The sequence below is a fragment of the Lepidothrix coronata genome, unplaced genomic scaffold (assembly GCF_001604755.1).
Source record: "Lepidothrix coronata isolate B3197 unplaced genomic scaffold, Lepidothrix_coronata-1.0 Scaffold101, whole genome shotgun sequence".
Taxonomy (NCBI): domain Eukaryota; kingdom Metazoa; phylum Chordata; class Aves; order Passeriformes; family Pipridae; genus Lepidothrix; species Lepidothrix coronata.
The window spans coordinates 915143-939958 of record NW_016690281.1 but is presented as its reverse complement, the minus strand read 5'-3'; the positions used below and the strand labels follow the sequence as shown (position 1 = coordinate 939958).

General features: G+C 46.2%; 1 protein-coding gene across 7 annotated transcripts in view; it reads right to left on the bottom strand.

Annotated features, from left to right (window-relative positions):
* The window catches only part of ARHGAP17 (Rho GTPase activating protein 17), a 42646-nt gene that overhangs the window by 15299 nt on the left and 2531 nt on the right, over positions 1-24816 (bottom strand). For 6 of the 7 annotated variants that reach the window (XR_001876174.1, XM_017823235.1, XM_017823239.1 and 3 more), the window contains exons 2-7: positions 7294-7333; positions 3548-3652; positions 2619-2695; positions 1430-1541; positions 1149-1225; positions 747-858 (exon numbers count right to left, since the gene is read on the bottom strand). Coding sequence is in view for 6 of the 7 variants with exons in the window: in XM_017823235.1 (XP_017678724.1) it covers positions 747-858; positions 1149-1225; positions 1430-1541; positions 2619-2695; positions 3548-3652; positions 7294-7333 (523 nt within the window). In the remaining variant the exon portion in view is untranslated. Of the gene's footprint in view, positions 1-746; positions 859-1148; positions 1226-1429; positions 1542-2618; positions 2696-3543; positions 3656-7293; positions 7334-24816 lie in introns of those variants that run through there. The other variant, XM_017823240.1, reaches the window with a different exon arrangement.

Genomic DNA, 24816 nt, shown 5'->3' with positions numbered 1-24816 from the left:
CTTTGGGAAAGACAAGAATGCAAAATAGTACATCAAATTTACAGGGGCATTTCAAATTACACAGACAGACAGATTTCCCCGTGTTTACTTTGCCTGCAGTAAGTTTGAACTGTCAATTCAAGCACTGCAGGAAGCAGAAATGCACCTGCTCTGCTACATGTATTCCTCAAGCAAAGTGAATTCAAAATGCTTAACTGTTTTATACAGCAAAGCAGTTGCCCACTTCAGTCAACAACTGGACTGAATGGCAATATGATATTTATGGCATTCAAAGACAAGGACTAATAAAAGCGGGTCGGTCCCCAGCTCAGCTGCAGCATAATGAAGTATTTGCCAACTGAGAAGTGACACTGAATGTGAGCTGCTCAGAGCTGTAACAGCCACAATGTTCCTTGGATGGCACAGCTTGAATTTCATCCAGGAAGCTCCCACTGCACGGCTGCTCCACGGCTGGGAGCACCCAGCACCCTGACATTCATCAAGGCTGGGACACAGTTCCTCCTCACAACTGCCTCAGACTGAAACAGAAAACAGTGTAAAATACCCAACTTAAAAAGTCCCCGGAGTTCCTCATTAAATTAAAGCAATTCAGAGATCAGCTGGCACTAAAATACCCTTAAGACAAACAGTTGAACAGCCACATGATTTGCAGCTGCAGCACTCAGGCGGTTTCAGGCTGAAGCAGCAGCTCCGATCGCTGCTCCTGCTAATGGGAGATGTGGGAAGGACACTCCTCCTGTCCATACCTTGCACTGCTCCACTTTATTTCCAGCTTCATCCATCTCTTCCTTAAGAGATTCTATTTTCGAAGGATGCACTTGGAAATTTGTTCCTGAAGTCTTGTGGGCTTGGTTGTATCTGTGGAAGAAAAGCGGAACACTGAAGTGAACTGGAAAGAAAAAGAATTTCCAACATTTTCCCAACTATATATAGGCATATAAGAGCTCCAAGACCTTGATTCTGTTTGGATCTAGTAGTCATGGGTTCTTTTTAGGTGCAACATAAAGGTAAGTTTGTCTTTTCTCACCCTAAGCACTACCTGCACACAATAGCATTTCAAAAGCAAGTACCAGATCAGATGCCATGAGATGCCAACAAAGAAGTTCACGTGACTAGAAAAGCACCCAGTAATTAAAATTCTTTCTTACCTTCCCCTTGCAGAATCCCAGTCCAGCACCAGCTTTGCAAGCTGCTTCCTCTGCTTCTGAATGTTCGGGATCTCTGTCTAAAATGAGAATTTGAGGCTTACACAGATTTTTAAATTGTGCATTGCAATAAACTCCATGTTGTAGCCCTCACATCCACTTTCCACCACACAGGGCTCCTTAAACCAGTTTTATTCTTAGCAATGAGAGAAACCCTTTTTGCTCAGTTGTATCCACAAATCCACTGAAGAATGTATTTCTTCAGTCAGGCTGAGGTGACTCACCTCTGTTAACAGGCACAGTGGATCTAGAACTTCTCTCTCAATCTGTACTTCATGCTGAGAGAGCTCCATTGCCAGTTTATTCTCTGCATCCCCACAGGTATCCAGCATTTTCCTTTAAGAATTACAGGAAATCGTCAAGTGAGTTACTATTGACTGAAGAAGAAAGATTCAGCCCAGAGCAGTGGGGGCCCTTCTGGGAAGCTTTGTGCTGTACAGAGCAAATTATCACTCACTGGCATAAACCCAAACACTCTGTGCCGTCAGGGACAAACCTGGGACAGGCAAGGAGTGTGATTAAAATTCCTGAGCCATGACAACATTTTGGAGGCTTTAAGACATCCAGGTGATTATACCAGCCCTAAAGGCACAGAAGTCAGTATTTATTTCCAAGCCCATCCTTCCATCTCACCAGATGCAGGAAAATTGCTCAATGCAGTATTTGATTTTCTCCTAAGCCCTTTTAATGTGAAAGTCTTAACACCCTAATGCCAAGCAACCCCATATGCAACAGTCTGAGGCTCCAAACCCATGATCTGACCTTTATTTTAAGATTGTTCTAAGGAAAAGCCCTATTCCCTAGGGGTTTTATCCACATTCACATCTCCTGCAGTGGCTCACAAATACGTACACAAAGGTTTTTAAGGTCATTCTACCATGACCATCAGCAATGAGGAAACCTACTTGCTCTAGGAATTCAGAATATGGGATGTTCATTTGTTTCAGCCACTCTCCTGTAAACTGCAAATAACCACTTTGCCAGGATAGTTAAACTGGGATTATTTTAAACTAGAAGCCATTAATGCAAATTGGCATTGAGTCATTAAATCAAACCTGCAGAATGCAGCTCATAATATAATAAAAACACAGTTTCATTGTAGAATACACTACATTTTAAACTTCAAATGGAGATAATAATTCAGCTAATCCACCAGGATAAAAGCCATTTTCAAAAGCTTTTATGATAGCAGAGAATCGGAATCCTCTGGAATGCAATTCAGCCTAAAACTTGCCCCCAAATCATTCCAGAAAAACTGCTTGCTCACTGTTTCTCCCTTTGGATTAGAGAAGGAATCTGGGAATATTAAGTTTCATTACATTGAAACCAGGCTTTGTGCACCCAGAGTCTCTAATTAGAGCCCTGCAGGCAATAAAATGTCAGACTGCAAGTCAAAGGAAGGCAAACACTTACCCCAGCAGAGTTTCATCACTCAGCTGGACAGATCCTTCTTGCATATTTTGAGCTAGAGCTGTTAGAGGAAGTTTTTTCTGTGGAACAGAAGGAACAGTGCTTAGTTTAGTGCTAGTCACTCTTTCCAGCTTTCCCAGTACATCCCCTCTAAGCTTTTCTCCTCTTCCATATGGTTTCTATTACACACACACGCAGCTCATTCTTGGACTTGAAGAAAATGCCAAGTCACAGAAAGTTTCAAGCCTCGAGACTCCTGTTCTCTGATACTCTGAAAAACACTTTCTTTTCAGTCTTAGCTGGAATGACTGGCCCAAAACTTAACTACTGCCAATGAGAGATAAACAGCTTTAACTTGAGATTTAAGGAACCAGCTTGTCACATCTCTCTCCCAGAGATTCTGTGTGCCCCTGCTTTCAGGTCTCTGTTACTCAGTAAAAGGAGAAAACTTGAATGTTCATTATTTCTGGTTCTAATGCTTTAAGAAAAACTACCTATGGTTCTACTAAAGAGGGGTAGAAATCAAATGTGCACAGAAAAACATTTACAGTCAACTGGAGGTGTCAGTGCCCAAAAGGCAATTCTAAACACGAGGGGTTTGATCAGAGCTGCAGAGTAGCTGCTCTTAGCTGGGTCTCCTGAAAGCTCTGAGCACTCAGGGGACTGCAGAGATAAGTGAGTGTCCTGACACTGCCAAGGTATTCCAAGGCTGTGCTGTTTTGCTTGCAGGGGGCATTGCAGCTGGTATTTCACCAATGCCCACACGGGAGCTGACTGGGCACAGTTCTCCTCCCCTGGCCCATGTGGGGCAGAGCAGCCCAGCTGTACCTCAGGGCCAGCCCTCGCCAGCCCAGCCTGGGCAGACAGGCCCTGGGCAGACAGGCCCTGGGCAGACAGGCCCTGGGCAGACAGGCCCTGGCAGCTGCACTTACGTGTCTCTTGTCGGGGTCTGTGCCATGCTGGCCCTGCAGACACGCGATCAGGCGCTTCTGGGCCAGGTGGCACACGGACCTCACGGCGTCCAGACGCCTCTCGATCTGGTGGGCCCGAGGGGGACGGAGGAGGAAGAGAAAACCAAACAGAAAACAGAAGTTATTTCCCTGGCCTCAGCAGAAAACCTTCCCCCCGCACCACACTCCGCTCCGGGTTGCATTTTTCTCAAATTCTCCAGCTCACAATTCAGCTGCTCAGCAGAAGTGCCCGACAGCAAAAATGCTTGGACAGAGATTTAAATTGTTTTTTTCCTCAGTGGCACAGCAGTTCAGTCAGAGCTCACAGCACTGCAGAGCGGGAGAAAACATTGCCCCTGCTTGTCACCTCAGCCAAAGGAATCAGGCTGACACTTGCCATCTGAGATGAATGGCACACACAGGTATCTAAGACACTAATTTAGGGGGAAAACTCAGTTTTTCACTGTGACCTTGTAAAGGAGGTGCTGAAGACATGTCTGACAGCTTACAGTGTGAACTGTACTCTAGGCTTCCTCCTGCATGTCCTTCCCTGGCTGTTAACTACAAGGACAAAGCTCCTACATGATGAGCAATACAGTATTTTCAGGGAGAGATTAATGGGATTCAAAAGGGATGTGAAATTAAAATAATAAGTGTCAAAGCACAAACAAGAGTTCTATTTATCAACATATAATTCAAACATGGCTTAATACACAGCCAGTGAATATGACAAATATATACATGGTAAACTGTTCTTTTAAGGGATTTTAAGTAAAGAATTTGGACTATTTTATTTCAAAGAACATCAAAAGCAAACAAAGTGATGAGCAGTGGGACAGAACTGCTCATGGCACCGAGCCTCTGTGCACAGCACCCAAAGAATGCTGTTTATCTGCATTTTGATGACTCACCAAGAATAACAGGAGGCCCTTTGGAATGGATTCTATTTAAAAAGCAAGGAAAAAGAAGTAGATTTCATCTGTAGAAATAATCTGAACAGATTCCAGTTTTTGATACAGCTCTAAAATTACTTCAGTTATATTTTCAGGAGGCAAGATGAATCCACGCTGAAGTGCTCAAAAAGCTCAGTAAAAATCCATAAGAGTAAAATAAGGTGCAGAGAAACTGCTCAGGGACTGCTCTGAAAGCACAAGGCTTTGTCTTTTATTTACAGAGCATGGAACAACAACTTCAAAATTAAGTCCAGGTAAAAAACAGCCCATATGGAGATACATGAAAAAGAAGATCTTGTTTGTGGTGTACTGTTGTGTTATCTTCAAACTAAATGCCTGAATTCTAGAATGGTTTGGGTTGGAACGGACCTTAAAGCCCATCCAGTCTCACCCCCTGCCATGGGCAGGGACACCTCCCACTAGCCCAGGTTGCTCCAAGCCCCATCCAGGCTGGCCTTGGACACTTCCAGGGATGGGGCAGCCACAGCTTCTCTGGGCAACCTGTGCCAGGGCCTCACCACCCTCACAGGGGAGAAATACCCCCAACACATTCTAAACCTCCCACTAGTTATGAAAGAATTAATTTCTTTTTAAGACTTCTTAAAATCCTGAGCACAGGGTTTTTCCACCCCTGACACATGGTGACATCCTGTCCCTGCAGCACCTCGGGGATCCCAGCAGCACCTCGGGGATCCCAGCAGCCCAGGGCAGCCCTGCCTGGTGGCTCATGTTCCTTAGAAAGACTCCGGAGCACACACATTCCCAACAGCCTCTTTCCAGGCACCCTGAATGCCAGACTCAGAGGGCAGATGACTGATAGGAGGAACATGACCCCAGAACTTCATGATAATACACTCTCCTCTCTGATCTGCTTTTTAGTTCAAAAACGTCAGGAAAACCATAAAGGACATTAATCTCCTTCAAGCCACCTTTGAACCAACAATGTGACCCACAGGCCACGCTGTCTGTCCCCTCAGGGCATCTGCAGAGTGCAGAACATCACACAATTGCTTTATTATCTGCTACAAAGCCATGCCAGAAAGTGGGGCTATTGTACAAGCCCTTCCAGTACTGAATTATATCCCTTGTCTTCAGACAGGAACACATTTAACAGACACTTGAAATGGAGCACAACCCTTCAGAAAACAGAACAAAAAAAGCCATGACAATCCTGAGGCAAAGCTTGAGCTAAATATAAAGAGGCCAACTGTGAACCATGTTTATCAAGCGAGCAGCACCACGTTTCCAAGCTCTTGGGTTAGATAAGAGCCTCCTGCCCCTCCACAAGCCCCCAAGAGCAAACAAACAAGTGAGTAAATTCTTCCACTTGGGTGTAGCCAGGCTGCTCAGGGCCTGGGAAAGCCTTGCTTGCAAAATTTTTTTGGCAACAAGCAGCAGGGCTTTTGGCTTTCACTTCTTTTTACTGTTCTGCAGCTAAGCAAGAAAACAGACGGGCCCTTGCAGGCTATCAAGGTGTTTAACATCCTTTATGTCATTTCACTGTACATCTGCTCGGAAAATAAGAACAGTATTGTCAAACTGTTCAGGTGTTTATAGTTTAACCAAAGCAGTCCCCTGAAAACGGGGTGAAATGTTTCAGGTCAGCTCATTCCACCATTACACTGGCACAGGTTGCCCAGAGAAGCTGTGGCTGCCCCATCCCTGCAAGTGTCCAAGGCCAGGCTGGACAGGGCTTGGAGCAACCTGGGCTAGTGGGAGGTGTTCCTGCCCATGGCAGGGGGTGGCACTGGATGAGCTTTAAAGTCCCCTCAACCCACCCACTCTGTGACTGATTCTATGATTTCAAGTTTGAAGGCTGACATGCTCCCTCATCTTCTCCTTGAACCTGAGCAGCTGGAGAGATCTGAACTAGAAGCACTTGCATCATCTGTTTGGCTTCCTGTCCCAGGCACAGGTCCTGACCTCAGGCACCCTGAGCTGCTTTGGAATTCATTAAAAAGAACCAGCACACTCGAGGTGCCACAGCAGCCTTCCCTCACAATTTGTGTTCCTTCCACAAGTCTCTCATAAAGAAACCAGAGGAAGAAAACTATGTAGGACAAGACTGTATTTAAATTTGCTCCATGTAGTCAGTCACCCTTGTTAATCTGACAGTTGCAACTCAAATTCCAGCATGAAAGTCATGTTTGATGAAATTATATCCATTCACAAAGATGACAAGTCTGCAAACAAATCAACTGTCAGCGTGACAAATTTGAGAACAAATATCACAAGCTAAACAAGAAGCATTTGTACATTTATTTAACATCAGAAGCTGAACAAGAAGGATTTGTACACTTATAACAATAAGCAATAACAGACTTTAAGGAAATAAACTGCCATTCTCTACTAGCAAGCAGTTGATACGTTTTTTTTGCCACTTCTCTTAAGGCCCAATTGACCTGTCCAAGAGAAACAGAAGTGAGGACAGAAACTTGCTGTGCCCAGTCAGAGCTTCTTCACCCTCCACCACAGAGTGGCAAGTCATCAGCACCAGAGGTTTGTGGGCTTATCAAGCTGGTTCATCTAATTAAAAGAAAATGCTTCCTCCTTCACTGTATCAGGCCATGTGACTGGATTCAGAAACAGAAGTACTGAGGTTTTTTATTCAAAATGTATCCCCAGTTTTTTTTATGTGCTGAGAAGTCAAAGACATCCAGGTTTCTATCCCTGACATGCAGGATTTTATCCCCACATTAGGTACTCCACAAACCTCAGAAGGCTCAAACTTCACAAGGAGCACTTAAAAAACACATAGTAAGTGTGTTACAATACCTGCAACAGGTCTTCACTGAGTACCTCTGTTTTCTCAGCCCTAGGGGAGGAAAAAAGACATTGTCAGGCAATTGGCGAGTTCAGGGTCAAAGATCGCCTCAACAATTCCAATAAAACCTGCTCAGTTCCAAGTGAGAATCCCATTACAACCACTGCTGGAAACGCCCCCATGCCCACCATGTCACACACAGCCCTTGCTCCCAGCACAGGGAGCTTGGGAAGCCCTGACATTCCTGGAATCCCAGCCTGCAGCACAAATCCACTGCACCAAGCTCTCCATGGTCCTTCCAGCCTCACATGGATGAGCCCAGAGCAAAGCAGAGCCCTGAGTCACTGCACTGAGTGCACAGGGCTACTGAGGCAACTGGAGCTTCATTCCATGCTGGTAATCCACCTTAAATCATCTTGTATCAGTACACCTCAATGAAAAGGAATATAAAGACATGAGAAAAGCAGGAGAGGCACCTTCATGTTTTCGTATCTGAGCACTGCAGAGCTTTGTCCATCAGCAACCAGTGGAAAGGGCAGCCTGAGCCTTCCCTTAACCTCACACACACACCCCCTTCACCAGAAACCTCCCACTGCCTCATTTTGCTGAATTCCATAATACTAAAACAATAGAAAAGATCTGGTACTTAAAAAGCTCATCACAAGTTAATGGTATTCCCAGAAAAGGTCTAACCTCGATAGAAAAATGCTGAATACTTACACACACTTCCAGACAAAATACTCTCACTTGCTACAAACATACTCCAACCTTTACACACACAATTCCACACCTCCTTCTGATCCCAGTTTACACATAAACGTTGAATTGTTTAATGTGGACCCAGATTTATTTGTTGTTGGCTCACTGGCTATAACAGTGTTCCACCCCACCTTTGCAACAATGACAAACCCAGCTCTCCCCGATCTCTTCCACTCGGCTGCTCACTGTTACTACACCTTTACACCATGGAGCACTTGGAGGGACTCCGGGATTCCCTTCCCCTATTCAGAGAGTTTCCCCTCCCTGCTGTCAGTCTCTCAGCTCCTACAGACTTTATCTGATCCTCAATCTGTTTAATAAGCCACTGCAAGCCTGGGCATGTACAGAAAGCTCATTTTCCTGATCAGGCTTCATCAGCTGAACATCCTGAACACCTCCAAGGACAAGATTCCTTCAGGTTTGGGTTCGTGTTTTTAAGGCATTTGACTTTAATTTCATGACACATTATCTGCTTGAACTAGTTGTGAACCATAAGGTGTTTAATAATTAAATACCAGAATAAATTAATGCTCAAAACATCAACCAGACTCAAACAAAAGCCCCTGAAATACTCTGACAGCACCTGAATATTTATTTGTTGAGGAAAACACAGACCAGATTGATAAACTTTTCTCTCACCCAAACAGAAATATTTTGTCTGATGGAAATTACATCCTGTTAGAGAGTAATTATTTATTTTTATTTTCTTAGCAAATTACTAGAAATTACATGGCAGCACTACACTGTAAGAACACCCCAGTTAGAGCAGCACATTCTTAAACAGATTTTGATCTCACCTTAAGTGGCAACTACCCCACAAGTCAGCTAACTGGTTTGATAGGAGAATCATGGAATGGTTTGGGTTGGAAGGGACCTTGAAGATCATCCCATTCCACCCCTGCCATGGGCAGGGACACCTTCCACTAGCCCAGGTTGCTCCAAGCCCCGTCCAACCTGGCCTTGGACACTTGCAGGGATGGGGCAGCCACAGCTTCTCTGGGCAACCTGTGCCAGTTCCAAATGTATTAAGATTTTTTAGTTGGAACAACCAGCATTTAACAGCAGGTGACCAAGGCAGTTTGCTGGAGCCCCAGCAGCTCAACTGCCAGTGGGCTCGACCCTCCCAAGGTAACCTGGAAAAGCAGCGAGACAGGGCAGTGCCTCAGGAGGAGTACAGGGATTAACTGTGTCTGAGACTGGGGCAGAAGGAACAGGAGAGCAGCCACCTTCTCCATCGTTACAGACATCTGGATCATCATCTGTACGTGGATCTCCACTACACAGATACATTTGTGGATGATCCATCCCTGGAAGTGTCCAAGGCCAGGTTGGATGGGGCTTGGAGCAACCTGGGATAGTGAAAGGTGTCCCTGCCCATGACAAGGGGTGGAACAAGATGAGCTAGAAATCTGTTTAGGAAAAAAAAGCAACAGGTTTCTCCATCTCCATTGCAGAGCTGAAGCTCCCACTGCCCTGTCTGTCCCCAGCCCTGGCTGGGAGCAGGGAAAGGCGGATTACAGGCGTTCCAGGAGGTCGTTCCCCCGGTGCTGACACACTTACCCTGACATGCTCCAGAACAGGCACCACAGAGCCAAGATCTGACAGACTAGAAGGCCCAGCCTGAACCCAACCAGCAGTTTGGGAAATTAAACAGCCACCCTGGGTGGTGCAATTCAAAACAACTTCTAAGAACCAGCCGAGCCCTCGGAGCTGGGTACGTGCACATCCTTAACCCACAGAGCTGCTGATCACTGACAGCTCCTGGGACTCCTCCCACCCTGCAGCAACAGGCAAACCACTACAGGATTTGGAAATTCACTTTTAGCTCTTGGGAATCACAAAATGCACTTTGTATCAGTTATCTTTAGAGGTAACTCTAAAGAGCTCCTATTAATATTATTCCATAGCTGTGTTCTGCAGAACCTATCATTAGACTATTATAAAGTTACTGGATGTTTTTGAATGGTTTTAGCCACAACATTAATGAAAAACCCACCACATAAAACAGAGCTTCCATACAGCTTTAGAATCATGAATAGATTTCTCCTTCCCTTCTTTTTTCCTAGGAAATTATATCCATTGGAATGAAAAGCAAAGACAGCTCAGAACTGTGCTAGCAAAACTTTGTTCCCATTTTAAATCTGGCTACCCACAGTCTATGGATAATTTTATATGTTTATCTTTAGCACTCTTTGTACACTGAACCAGTCTGTCAAGGATCTAAAGTCCCAGCTGGACACCCTGGATGCCCTTGGAATCAGGGATGCTCTCCCAGGCCTGGGTGGCAGCAGGAGCGTGGCCAGGCCAGGCGGATCAGAACAGCCACTGATGATGATGTCAGGCTCGGAAGTGAAGCAAGGGAAGACCTCACCCTTCCTGCAGGCCCACATTCCACCTTTAATGAGGAAGCCAAGAGAGAGCCACTAAATAATATTGTTTTTCGGTGATCACAACCATGAAAGAAAAAATGCAACCCTGTGATAGCAGCACAGCCCATCTCCTCTCTGAGCAGGGGAAGCAGCAAACCATCAAAGGGACCTGTCTCCCTTGGAATTACAGGTATGACCAGTTTAAAGTTTACACCCAACTGCAGCTTTGTGGGATGCTAATTCCTTCTGCTGGCTAACCAGGGAATCAGCAAACTTCTAGAAAAAAACAGAATTTCTTTTTCACTACCAAACTTCTGTCCTCAGCCCTTGGCAGGGCTTACTTGCATCTTATCTAATGGAAGCGATGCAGAAATCCTTCTAGACTCAAGAACTAAGAACTGGAAGACTGAGCAGCAGAGTGTTCCCAAGGGCTCTCCCGAGCCCAGCAGTGCTGGTTTCTGGCCATCAGCCTGGAGACCCTCCACTGGAGCTTCCCCCAGGAGACACCCTGAGCACAGCCCAGCCTAATCCAAGCTGAGCCTCTGAAGCCCAGACTCCAGCCAGGGCTGTTTACATTCCCAGAGCTCCACTCCACACAGCCCAAACAGTTAATTCTGGGTTGCAAAACGAGGTCCCTCCAAGCCATTACTAATGGGGAAAGCACGCCCTGCCCCAGCCCCTCCCGGGCCCCAACGCCTGCACTGTGACTGCCATGGTCAGCAGCTGGCCCTGTGCCTCTGGAGGGCAGGATCCCCAGGAAAACCGGGACCTGGCCAGCCCGGAGCCTCCCAACACCTCTGGGGACAGAGGTGGCATTCCCAGAGGTGTCAGAGGTGGTGTTGGCAGACGGGACAGAGCACAGCACGAGCAGCAGTCCAGGAATGCCAGACCGGGCACACATCCCAAACCACCACGGCAGCAGCACACGGGCCTTCAGCTGCCCACATCCAAAATATCTGCCAGGCTGCCAGTGCTCCACTGGAGCAGAACGGAGCTGGTCCCCCGGGAAAGAAGGTTTCTGAGAACTGAAGTTTCTCTGCTACAACACCAGAACCTTGACATGAATCAACTGGTACCAAGGTCTTAATAAAAGTCAGCAGCACATTTTAAAAGACTGATTGTAAAAACAAGACTGAACAATCATTTTGTTATGGTTATAATCACCCCATTAATGAATAAAGAGGATAAAACTATCGAATTCCTTAAAACCAGTACTTTTAAACTGCTTTTCCCACAGTCCTGCCCACTGTGCAGAGCTCCACGAGCTGCTCCTTATGTCTTCACTGTTCCTCTCCTGCATGGATACAACCACTGGTTCAGCTGGGATATAAGAACTGGAATAATGTCACAGAAACAGCTGCTTTTCAGTCAGATCAGCTCCCCAGGCTCACCCTTCAGGCAAACAGCCTCCCTGCCACAGCTCAGAGCGGGAAGGTACCGAAGGGCAGGGCAGGTTCTGAGCACATGAACAGCAGGTTCCTCAGGGACAGCCAAAACCCTGAGCAGAGCTGGCTTTGCACTCTGGGACACCACAACACTGAGAACTGTCATTTTTAATAAAACCCTTGTTTCTTCAAGCAAATTTTCTTTTCAAGACAGCAAGTGCCATACTTGACATGAAATATGATACAGAACATCAAAGCTGGAGCCATTTCCTGTTTGGGGATGGCATGGCCAGAATAATTGCCTTAACTCACTCCAAACAAAAACCAATTGGTTTTACAGAGGAAAGACTTTTTTTTTTTATTCTAGACATGTTAATTCCAATAACTTAGCCTGCTGTGACATTTTAAAAATGTATTGCATGTGCCCCCAGTCAGCCTCTCAGTATTCTATGGTATAATTCTTTTTATTTTCCCTTCCTTCTGGCCCAGCCCAGCCCAGCCCAGCGCCCAACCCAGCATGCCAGGCTCTGCTGCAGCTCAAGGCCTGGCTCAGCCCTGAGCAGGGTGGGCAGAACAGCTCCCACCCCATGGGTTTAAAACTGGTCCCCTCACTTGGTCATTTTTCAGCTTCTTCACATTTTCAGGCCACATCTGGAAACAGCAGATGGGAATTCCTCAGATAATAGTGTTTATCTTCCATGGGGAAAGAATTTACATTTCCACGTATAAAATGAAGGCGCTCCACTAAACCAACACTGGAGATTTTAAAAAAATAAATCTTCAGCTAAGCAATATCTGAGATATCACTGGTCCTACCCATCAACAGGGCATCAGTCCTGATCTCCAAGGCAGGTCAAAGCTACAGAACCACTGCAAGAGGGACCTTTTGCAAGGGCACATAGTGACAGGTTAAGGGGGAATGGCTTCCCACTGCCAGAGGGCAGGGTTCGATGGGATATTAGGAAGAAATTCTTCCCTGGGAGGGTGGGGAGGCCCTGGCACAGGTTGCCCAGAGAAGCTGTGGCTGCCCCATCCCTGGAAGTGTCCAAGGCCAGGTTGGACGGGGCTTGGAGCAACCTGGGTTGGTGGGAGGTGTCCCTGCCCATGGCAGGGGGTGGAACGGGATGAACTTCAAGGTCCCTTCAAACCTGGGCCATTCCATGGTTCCATGAAATCCACACTCCTGAAAGGCAAACCAGGAAGGAACAAGGGCAAACCTGATCTAAGAGCCATAAAACCTTGGCCATTCCCAGCAGAATAAGTGACTCAGTTGAAATGTCACTGTGGAAACAGAACCCTTGACTCACGCTCGGCTGGGCGGTGGCGCTGGCAGAGGTGATGCCACGGGAGGGCAGCGACAGGGCCCCGATCCCGAACTCTGGAAAGGTTTCAGTGGAAGCAGGAGACATCCACTCGACACAGGAGACAGAAGTAAAGCCAGCCTTCCCTGCTGGGTGGTTTTTCCTCAAACAAAGCCTGTGTTTGTTACCAGGAGTAACCAGCTCAGCTGGCTGGTGAGGTAACACTGGGAGCACCTTCGCGGGGCTGGCAGCACATCCTGCCTTGCTTTCCACATACAATAGGCAGGACTTGCTGCCAGGAAAAATGGAAGAATCAGCAACTCTGTTCCAAAACAAGGAATCCAGAATTAATGATGGCAATTGCCCTTCAAAAAGGTTTGCTTTTTTAACACTCACCAAGACAAACTTCATAGAAAATACAGCTTCAAGGTGTTTCAGGACCACCAGCTCACTCCTCCCCATTTGCCCTTGTGCTAATATTTTCAAAAGGAAGCCAGCACAACCCAAGGTAAGTATCAACATTTTGAAGTGGCTTTAAAATGTTTAAAAATAACTCAGAGAAAACTGTCAGATGACAGTCACTACTTTCAGTATTAGTATTTAGGGAACACCACACACAGCCAGTCACTAGTATGACTTTCGGTTTGCCTCCTACCCCCATTTTTTACCCAGATTAACAATATAAACTTCTGTACAAGTATTAAAAGTGATTTCACTGTAAATCTGGTGACAACAGATGCTTCAGAATCACATCAAAGGCTGCTGTTTTGGAGCTCACCCACCAGCTGCAAATTCTGTCCTTCCAGTCCTTTAGAATGGCTTTAAAAATGGTGCATCACCTCCAAGGCACCAGACACCTCAGAGCTGCAAAACTACAGTTCAGGCCTCAAGAAATGGATAAAGATTTCTGCTCCTTTGTCTTCCTCCTTCATTTTCTCCAGAGTTCCCCATCAAACTGTGCTTGGTCACTCAAAGTAAAGGCTGCAGCTTTGATCCTGCCTGTAATGTCAGCCGTGGATGTGGCAGCACGGAGTTCTGAGGAAAGGCAGAGCAGCTTTAGGGGGATAATCACCTTGGAAGGAAGGCGGAATGTTCCTGGGCAGTGCAGGGAAACCCATGACAGACTGTTCACATTAGTGGATCTGAAATTCCTGCCCTGGTGAAATGGATCCAAGGCTCCTCTCTGGAGCGAGGCAGTAAATTTAGCTCTTTAGAACAACCACAGCTCAAGCCAAATCCTATTTTCGGGCCACTCTCACAGAGACGGGCTCTGCAGTGAGGCCCTGCACAGCCTTCTTGTAAAACACACGTCGCAGTGCTTTCAATATTAGATCTGAGTATTACACCAAATAAGGGGCAGTTTAACAAAATCACTGTTCACACAGTTAAGTCTGTGTTTCAAACCTAGGCAGATAATTTTGAGCCACAGCATTGCAAATTTGAGATGAATTTAAGTTGAACTTTCTATATGGCAAAAATACAATTGTGGTTTAAATGCAGAACCACATTTAAAGTTTGGTTTGAGAAAGGATGTGATGATTCAGAGAGCAGCCCAATCAGTCCAATAGCTTGTAAACTTCTGGGTATAAATACCAATTTACAATTCAGTGCTTCCAGTGAAATACTGTCCCAGCAAATCAGATCCTGATTGCTAACCTGCTATTTCATACCATGGGCAAAGTCATAGCTATTGAAGCTCTCCTCTTATTCTTTTTGACTTTGAAAAGCCCCAAACCTCTTCTCCCAGTGTCTGTCAGGCCAGTATAACAATGTGACTTCTTTAATAAAGTACATTTGATTTGTGAAAGTATTAATGACTTCTGGAGGAAAGGCAAAGTGCTGCTGCAGGGGATTAACATTCTAACTGCTCAAATCTAGGCAGGGTGAAATCTAGCAGTGGTCTCGTGTTTTGTTTCCCAAAGTAAAAACTCCTATGACAAGCTGTCATAAATTAGTGATAACAAACCCTAAAGAACCTGAGACAAAGCTAAGCTACACTGGAAACTTTCTAAGCTTATCATATCATAATGTACTTTCTATGCCTTGCTTTATCCCCTTAACTACTACAATAAACATTTCTCGTGTTACACTCTACTACAGAACTTGAACTTTCCAAACATGTCAGTTTATTAATATAATTTATTTAAAGAATGCATACAGAAACCCCCACACCATGTCTTGGCAAGTAACTGGTTTTAATATTGAACTGCCTGGTATTTATTCACATTAAAGAGTTTCTTTTCACACTAGGTCTTTCCCTTACAAGCAGGCAACAACTTTTTACTTATGCAAAATCATTTCACCTAAAATTAGCTGGGTACAATTTTGACAGAGGATACAGTCAAGCAGAAAGTAACTTAAATAATTACTGAATTATTCCTTAATCTCAGATGCAATTTTACAACCCCTGTGTGCCAAGACAACCAGAGGTGCTGCCAGAACGGTCGCTTTGTGCTCTGGCAGCACTCAGGGCACAGCTTGAGGGGAAGTGGTGAAATGTAGCCTGGGCAGCAGCAGCCCTAAATCACCCTGCAGTCACCTCCCTCCTGGGCTGCCCCTCCAGGGCTGCTCACCTTGGCCCTCACAGCCCAGATCTGGGCCAGCTCCAGCCACCACCACGTCACACCCACGGTGAGGAGCAAGTGTTGGATTCCCCCTCACACAATTCCCTACAACCTTTCTCCCCTCAGGAGCCCTGCCTGCAGCAGTCCTTCCCCAAACTTCAGGTGCAGGTCCTCACACCCCCCTCCTGCATCAGCAGCAGCTCAGACTGGAATCACATGCAACAAAAGAAACTGGTTCCCTGTTGTCTTGGCCCTCTCCTTGGCCAGCCCGAGGGCAGGGGAGGTGGGAGGTGGGAGCAGGCTGGGCAGGAACAGGGGAAATCTGTCCCTTTCAGCAACAGCAGCTACTCAAAATCAGCTTCAACTGATCATGAAACTGCAGCCTGGGGCCAACATTCCATTGCCACGAGGTGACATCAGCTGGCAGAGCTGCTGACAGAAGTGGCTGTGTCCTTCCTCCTCCTGGCTCCATCTCCTGGGCCCAGCATGAGCATCCCCACCAGTCAGCAGCTCAAACTGAGCTGGCTCAACACTCACCTGGTTGGAATAAAACCCATTTTCCAGTCAGAGACCAGAGGTGCAAGCACAGAGGAGTGGGAACAAGTGGAAGGGCAGCTCAGGAATCAGGGCTGGGCAGAAATCCAGGCAGTGCTGCAGAGCCTGATGCAGGTGTAGGTCTGACCAGAGCCAAGGCAGCAGCTGATGGCTCTGGATAACAGGACGGCTCATGGATCCTCTACACGTGGGTTTGGCAGCTTTTACATTTAAGCAAAGTCCAGTCCCCTTGCAAACCACCTGCTGACATGAGAACTCCTCCACTGTTGAGAATAAAAAACCTCACCAAAACACCCTGAAAAATTTCCTGAACTGCCAAACAAGACCTTACTTTCCACTTTAGCCACAAAACAGGTGGATTGCCACCAACTCAGGACACTTTTAAACTTTATGATTTCTTTACCCAGAAGTCCTGCATTGTCAATCCCTGGAAAAGACTCCAAGAAGCAGCACTGCCTTTTGCACAGACAAACTTTTTACAGCACAGACATGTCTGAATAGGAAAAATATGCACTACAAGAATGAACAAAATTCAGTGAACTGCTAAAGAAGTCGTGGCCGTCTTCTGCACATTTGTTTGGTTTTTTGCACTTTGACAGGACCAGGGGGAATGGTTTTGAATTGACAGAGGGTAGGAACAGATAAGGTATTAGGAAGAAATTCTCCCCTGGGAAGGTGGTGAGGCCCTGGCACAGGTTGCCCAGAGAAGCTGTGGCTGCCCCATCCCTGGAAGTGTCCAAGGCCAGGCTGGACAGGGCTTGGAGCAACCTGGGCTGGTGGAAGGTGTCCCTGCCCATGGCAGGGGGTGGGACTGGATGGGCTTTAAGGTCCTTTCCAAACCAAACCACTCTGGGATTCAATGATTTCAGCCACGTGTTGTTACTTTGCATGAGAGCCAAAAAATCTCTAGTCCAGAAATTACCATTTCACCAAAGGTAATGCTGCTCTTATTTAATGTACTGCCCAGCCAGGTCTCTTAAGTTTGGGGATTCACAAAACTGGCAAGAGAAAGCCTTGGAAAAGGAACTAAACTGAATCAGCACAAGAAGTAAAACAAGGAAACGCAGAGAAGGCAAAACAATGAAGCAGGAATAGAAAGTGAGGCTGCAAAAACGAGCTGGAAGCTTTGAAACAACAGCAAAAAGACTACAAGGGAATTCAGGGACCTGAAGTTACATAAAATCAACTACTAGGCTAGTAACAAACCAGGGATTATTCCCTATGCCCATGATTTCACAACAGAGCCTCTGCACTGATTTCCTGAGCGTGGCCATGATTAACAATTAATGGCTGAGCCCCTGATTATGTTTCACCGACAGGAAGGCGAGTGTGTGACCGAGCCCGGCATCCCCCACGCAGCCGACTCAGCCCATTCCCGGGATCCCGGCCCGCACTCAGCCGCCTGTTTTTGTGTTGCTTAGACACAGCAAACACAAGAGCACCCGAACGTGTCCAAGGCGCAGACTGGGCCATTCCCACCCTGCCACGAGGCTCCTGCAGCTCAGCACCAAACTGAAAGTTACCTCAGCCCCTGGACTGCAGAGAGGGAAACACGAGCCTCCCACTAATCGACGTTTATTACCCTGCACTTCAACACACGCTCGGACCTGCTGGTACAAAACCAGGATTACTTTATCCTGCTGTGCCACTCGTATAAAACACACCGGCTCAGAACACTTAATCTGCGTGTTAAATCCCCCTGCAGCAGGGCAGCCCAAACACAAGCTGCAAGGTCAGCTCACACGTTGATTTTTCCGTGTGAGAACACCACCTTTCTAGCTCCATTTTCTACCGAAAACATAACTTTTAACCAGGGGATTGCCATTTCCTAACAACTGCTTTTTAATTAAATTATAGATGCCAAAAGTCTGAATTTGAATAACTGCTGTACTTTCCACAGCCATGTCCCAGCTGTGACTTTGAAACCTGCCCACGGGACAATTTATCTTCTAAGAAAAGGATGATGTTTGAACTTCATTTTCCTTCACTGGCTGAAGTAGCTTTTTGTAGCCTTAACACTGTGTCACCCAGGATGTGTGTACCTGTGTGTACAACAGAATTAACAGCTCCCAGCACTGCCCTGCCTTGTCTGTGCCACACTCAGCTGTACAAGTTACCACTCTTCCTTTTATTAATTTTAATTTTCACTCTGGAAATGTCATTGGGACCTTGAGAAACAGCCAGTGAGGTTATGCATACAAAAATCTCAGTGCAGCTATCTCGAGCACAGGACAACTTGCAAGACAGAAGGAAAAAACTCCTTTATTGCTCCTTCTCACTCTCAGTGCCTGCAGACCCCTTGGCTCTTTGATTCACTCCACTGCAGTCACTCCAGGATGTTCCTGTCACACTGCAATGCAATTAACTTCACCAGAAAACAATCCCTGTCAGGGAAAAAAGGCTCCACCTCACTAAGAGAAGCATTTGTGACCTCACCCAGCTGGCCCAGGAGTCGTTTCCTGGTGAGAGGCAGCACTGGCTAAGCAGAAGACACACGATTAACTGCTATCCTATGGATCAGCCATGGAACAGTGACTACAAACCCAAAGCTTTTAGGGCTATTTGGTGTCTAAGGAATAAATTTAAACAAAAATCACAGAATCCCAGAACGGTTTGGGTTGGAAGGAACCTTAAGCTCATCCAGTTCCACCCCTGCCATGGGCAGGGACACCTTCCACCAGCCCAGGTTGCTCCAAGCCCCGTCCAACCTGGCCTTGGACACTTCCAGGGATCCAGGGGCAGCCACAGCTTCTCTGGGCAACCTGTCCCAGGGCCTCCCCACCCCCACAGGGGAGAATTTCTTCTGTAAATCCAACCTAAATTTCCCCTCTTTCAGCTAGAACCCATTACTCCTTGTCCTGTCTCTGCAGTTCCTGATGAAATATCTAATTAAAATGATCTAATTCAGCCAATAAAACAACGCTGCAGCTAAAAACGATACCCCAAAGTTCCCTATTTTTCCTCGTCCAGACACCCAGTGCTGCTTGAGGCACGACAGTGTCAGCAAAGATCCAATTAAGCCTTCAAGACTGGTACCTATAACAATCCAACAGCCCCAAAACCCAAGGGAATCGAGCAGAGTGATCTGTTAAAATCCCTCCCTTTGTCACCACCAACTGCTGTGAAGGCACTGGGTTCTGAATGACTGAAATCAGACTTCCTTCCCCAGTTTAATTGGTGTTTAATTAAACTCCCACAGGTTTCAGGTCAGAGCTGTGCCATGGCCAACTGCTGCCTTAGGTCAGGCTCAAGGCCACAAGATGTTTTAAAGATTTAAAATGCCAAATAATGGAGCTATTTCATTTAAATTATAACCCCTTTCTTTTTGGAAACTGTGCACAATATTAGAAAACATATCTAACACACTAAGACACTTGTTATTTAACCCCATCCTAAAAAGATCCTGTTATTTGGCATTTCATCATTGCTAATTTAATGATCTCTGAAAAGCAGCTCTGGCCACAGATCCATTATCATTACCTAAAAATACCATGCAAGTGTCTAAGAAATACATTTGCTTCCATCAATTCCAAGTGTATCCCATTACAGCATCAGGCTGAAACAGCCTGTTACATCACTTCTGGCTATTTTAGCTGATCAAATCATTACTATTTCGAGATTTTGACTGTGGGCATAACCTGACATTAAAATTATTTGTTCTGAAGATCCACCATCAGATCAAGTTAGAATCAAGGAATCACACCTTCATCCCCAGAGATGAGGATTATTTTGATTACATGAATAAGTATCAGGAGGAAAAAAGGCACCTCCAGAGTTGAGCAGTTGAGCAGCTGCCACTAAAGCACATTCAGGTGTATTTTTACCTCCCCTATCCTGCTGTTATGTCAGACACCAAAACCTCCACGTTGGACACACCTAACCCCCCTGGACAATGTCCCTTCCTGCCCTTCCAGCTCCCTGTGCTTCCCCCTGGCAGTGGGGCAGGTCTGCCTGGGAATGGTGACTCTGGCTCCGGTTACGTGCTGTGTCACAGGCTCAGCATGCCAGGGGTGGCACAACCCTCCTGCTGCCCTGGACCCTCAAAACCTCCCCAGACCCCCTGAGAAACACCTGCACAGGAGAGTGACACTTCATTCAGCATTTTAAGGCAAGGTAAGATGGTGCTTTCCTGAGACAGACTCTCTCTTTATCCTTGTCATGCTGTCCTGACCCCCCAGCAAAACAGGAAGGCCAAGCTGATCCAGGCAGAACAGATCCCACAGTGTCTGTGTGGGAATATTTTATCAGTCCTCTCATCTGCTTCATCAAGCAGCAGCAGAGCCAAAGGAGAAGAGGACACATAAGCAAATGGACAATTAATATTTCCCAAATCTCTGAGTCTGGAATCTTTTAATTTCTTTTTCTGCCACAAAAATCTCAACTATTTTACCCACTGCCCACTCAGCACTTGACACATAAGTCGGACACAAAGTTATTATGTAACTTTTTTCTTCTGACCAACAGGCTTTAGCTGGTTCCCTGGAATTCACAACACTTTATTAAGGTATCCTCAAGCCAATAAAATTTAGTTTGTTGTTTGGTCTTCTCTGAAGAGAAGGCTCCGGAGGGATCCAACTGTGGCCTTCCAGTACCTGAAGGGGTCAATAAGAAACATGGGGAGGGACTTTGGACAAGGGCCTGGAGTGACAGGACAAGGGGGAATGGCTTCCCACTGCCAGAGGGCAGGGTTAGGTGGGATACTGGGAAGCCCTGGTGCTCTCAGCAGCCACCCCTTGCTCAGAGCTGGGTCTGTGAGGACTCGGGTGGGAAATGCCACCCACGGGATACCTGAGCCCCACACCCTGCCCACGTCACCGCTCCTGGACGTGGGCACGGCAGGGGCAGCCCAGGAAAGGCATTCCCAGGTTTTCATGTGGTCTGGAAGCGGATCACAAGCGAGGAGGCTTTTAAACTGAGGGCTGAGCAAATCCTTACTCATTGATTTAAAACCTGTTGCTGCCCTTGTAAGGCTACGAGTTCTGCAGAGAAAGAAGTTTCTTAAAACCACAACGTAATTTCTCAAGTTTCCAGTCTTCAGGATTCTTAATGACCTGGACTTTAAACACGAGATCATCTTGGTCCCTGAGGAATTAGGAGATCCTGGTGAACTGATTGCCTTCACAAAACTTAGAGGGAACACCAAAATTAGGCCAGAACACGGTGCTTTGTTTTCTGTTCAGAGCCAGAACCTCTCACCTACCAGGGGCTCCAGCACAGCAATGCAGCAGCTCAGCAGGAGCAGCAGTTCAGACTCACAGGTCTGCCCAGCTCCCAGCCCTCCACCAACACAGAACAACTGAAGAAAGTCACCCCAAAGTCCTCACCTTAGGCAAATTCAGGTGATTTTTCCTTTGGCTTCAGCAATCTGATTTGAAAGGGACATTAATCAATGGGATTAACAGACCCTCCCACAAAATTTGATCTAGACCATAGCCTGGGCCCAATCTGTATCTATATATTTATATTTATGGTATTATTTATGTAATCTGTGATTTATACTGTTTGTGACTGCGATAATAAAGTTCCAAACATCCCAGCCAGTGCCAAGTTTCCCCACCAGCAGCAGCCCCAAACTGAACACATAATAGCTACATGTTTTTCTATAACTGGCAGTTTGTCCTGGTAGAAAAACCCAATTCCTGAGCTGCACAAGCCATTACATTGTGTCAGAGCTCCCCAAGGGGTGCAGGAAACAGATAAATACACTGATACCGAGAGACTTTGTTGACCCTGCCGAGGCTGAGCTGTGTTGATGGGGTGGCTGAGCCCTTTCCTTGCTCCCTCTGGGATGGAAACCCCACTTTGCCAAGTTTTGTGCCTCTGCAGAGCCCACAGTACCCTGGCAGCGCCCGGGGGCACCGACCCTTTGCAGCTGGGTGTCCAACAGCCAAACTCCCCCAGATGTCTCTTCAGACAGTGATTCCTGGGCTGTTTTCCCAGAGCTCTGGCACTCACACACCCTCCATTCCCCTCAGAGCCCGACCTGCAGCCCCGAATCCTGCCCTGCTCAGGAACACACCTCCCCTAATTCAATCCACTGGGCACTTTAAGCCCATCACTGAATTCAGCTGCCAACCAGAGATCTCATGCAATTTTCTAATTAAGGAGACCTGGAACTTCATTTGGAGATAAACAGGAAATGCTTGAGATAACGATTATAAACACTGAAACGAGATTTTTCTTTTCATGAGCGCTCAGATGGAGACAAATGCCAACCTAAAGCCCAAGCACAAAGAGGACTTTGCCCTGGCCATAAATATTTCATATTTCAGTGCTGTTTACCACTTTTTCAAATATCTTTGCCAAAGACAACAAGTACTGCAAATAAATAACACTTAGCAAATTTAACTTCTTTTAAAGGATGTTTGGGTGAGCCAGAAATTTTCAAACACTGGGGTCATGCTCCTTTATTTTTTTCTCCACACAAGAACTAGAAAAACATTAAAGAAGAATTTCTTTGATATTAAATGGCACTGTAGGGTTAATATTATATTGATGGAAGTATTTTGGACTTAATAGAGATGAGTGCACTCTTGTTTCATCACCCTGGATGCTTTAAAAAAGCTAGTTTCAAAGTACTAACAACAAAAAATGAAGAAGTAAAAGAACTTCCTCAAGTAATAATTCACAGAATGCTTCTGAGAAAGACCAGAATCAGTGGATAATGCTTCAACAGGAAAAAAAAAAAAAGAATAACTTGGACCATTCCCCTTTTCCATGAAGTATTACTAGAAGTTACTGCTTTCCAGCAGGTTTTCCCTGTACAGATAAACGGAGGCAGCTCCTTCTGTACAACAATCCAATAACAGGCATTTTAACATAACTTGCTTTAATGTAATAATTATGTTACAACCACTCCAATTCCAGCTCAAGACTTACACATTGCCAAGTGGCTTGAAGAAACACTAAATATAGTTCAGCACAGAAACTTTCATGCAGGACATGAGCTATTAAAAGCCATGTTCCAAAACTCCGTGTGAGTCACAGCAATGCCATGAGTACAGGCCCTGGAAAAACCTATTTGTACACAAGGAGCTGCATTTGGACAGTGGGAAACAAGCACAGAAGTGATGGTAAGTCATCTTCTTGCTTAAAAGCAGAGCTTTCTGAGGCAGTTTGTGGTCTCTTCCAGATTTCTAATTAGTCAGAGCTGCCTGTCCCTGGTTTAAATTACTGCAAGAGCCTCGGGGCAGATCGAGTATCTCTCCCAGTAAAGGCAGTAAGAATATCCACCTGTCTGATCTTGGGTGACTTCACCAGACCTAAACCTCCCACACCAGTTGTCTGGAATCATTTTAATCTGAATGGTACGCTGGTGACTGCACATAAAAGATGGAAAAAGAACCTGATGGCAACAAGAGCAGCAGCTGGTCCCCAGGGGCCGGGCAGCCCAACTGGTGTGAGGCTGTCAGAGCCTGCAATGCCATTAATTACAGCCCCAGTTCTGTGAGCAAACAGCACGGTCCAGACCCTCCGTGGGCTCATTCCTCATGGAAATTACTCTGCTATGTACTTCAAATGCTTATTAGTGTATCAGTGCAAAGCTTTGATGACAATAGCTCTGAAGGTTTACTTTCATTAGGGATGACTGCAGCTTAAAGGAGAATATTCCTGAGCTTCTAATCAAATCTGTCTCCTTTGTAATTTATAAAAGGGTATGAAAACTAAGACAAGCACTCACAGATATCTGAAGAATTACCTTGCTGACATCATACATCACATAATTACTTTAATTTCTGAGCCTAACACTCGGCTGCTCTGCTGGAGTGAGGATCTGCTCCGGAAGCGTCCCAAGGACAGGTACAAAGGTACAAACACCGGGGGGAACCTCCCTTCCCCAGATCTGCGAGACAGCATGGACTGAAACACAGCCCACAACTCCATTTCACAGGGCCCTGTGCCCGGGCCAAGCACACACACAGCTGTTCTCAGGGGATGTGAGCCATGGTCCTCAGGAGAGAGGGAGGTTTAGAGGAATTAGTACATAAATCCCATTAAAAGCAATCCCAGCACGTGGCCTCTAAGGAATCACAGACCACCTGAAATTCATCAAATTCAGAATTAAGGTTATTCCTTTCTTCTCCACTCCCTCCCCAATTTAGTTTTGCAGCCCATCTAAAACTTCCAAGCTGTTTCCAGCTGGATTTGGGATGTAGCTCAAGACAAAGCCAGCTCTGAGCTGGCTCCTCTGGGTGATCAGCTGTGTGTCTGTCATGGGCAAGGTGCCACTTTATTCCCATGCATTAATTCAGCTCATGTGGAACTAATGATTTCCTGGCAAGCCCTGCCTCTGCTCACCTGCACTCCCAGCCCTGCTTTTTGGGAATTATCCTGGCTGGATTAGAGAGCCTTCACAATAGCATGAGCACCAACACATCCCAAGACTCACTCACTACTCCAGCTAAGGCTGCCCTGAGAAAACTGTGATGCCACCTCCAGTGACAGGTTCTGTCTCAGTCACCTGGCCCACACTCTGACAGTGACTGATATTTTACTTTTCAGGTTTCCCAGAGCTCGAGCTGTTCCCCTCAGCAGCACTGACAACAAATCTGGCAGATATATAAAATATACAGTCCTCAACAGCAGACTGAACACTTGTCT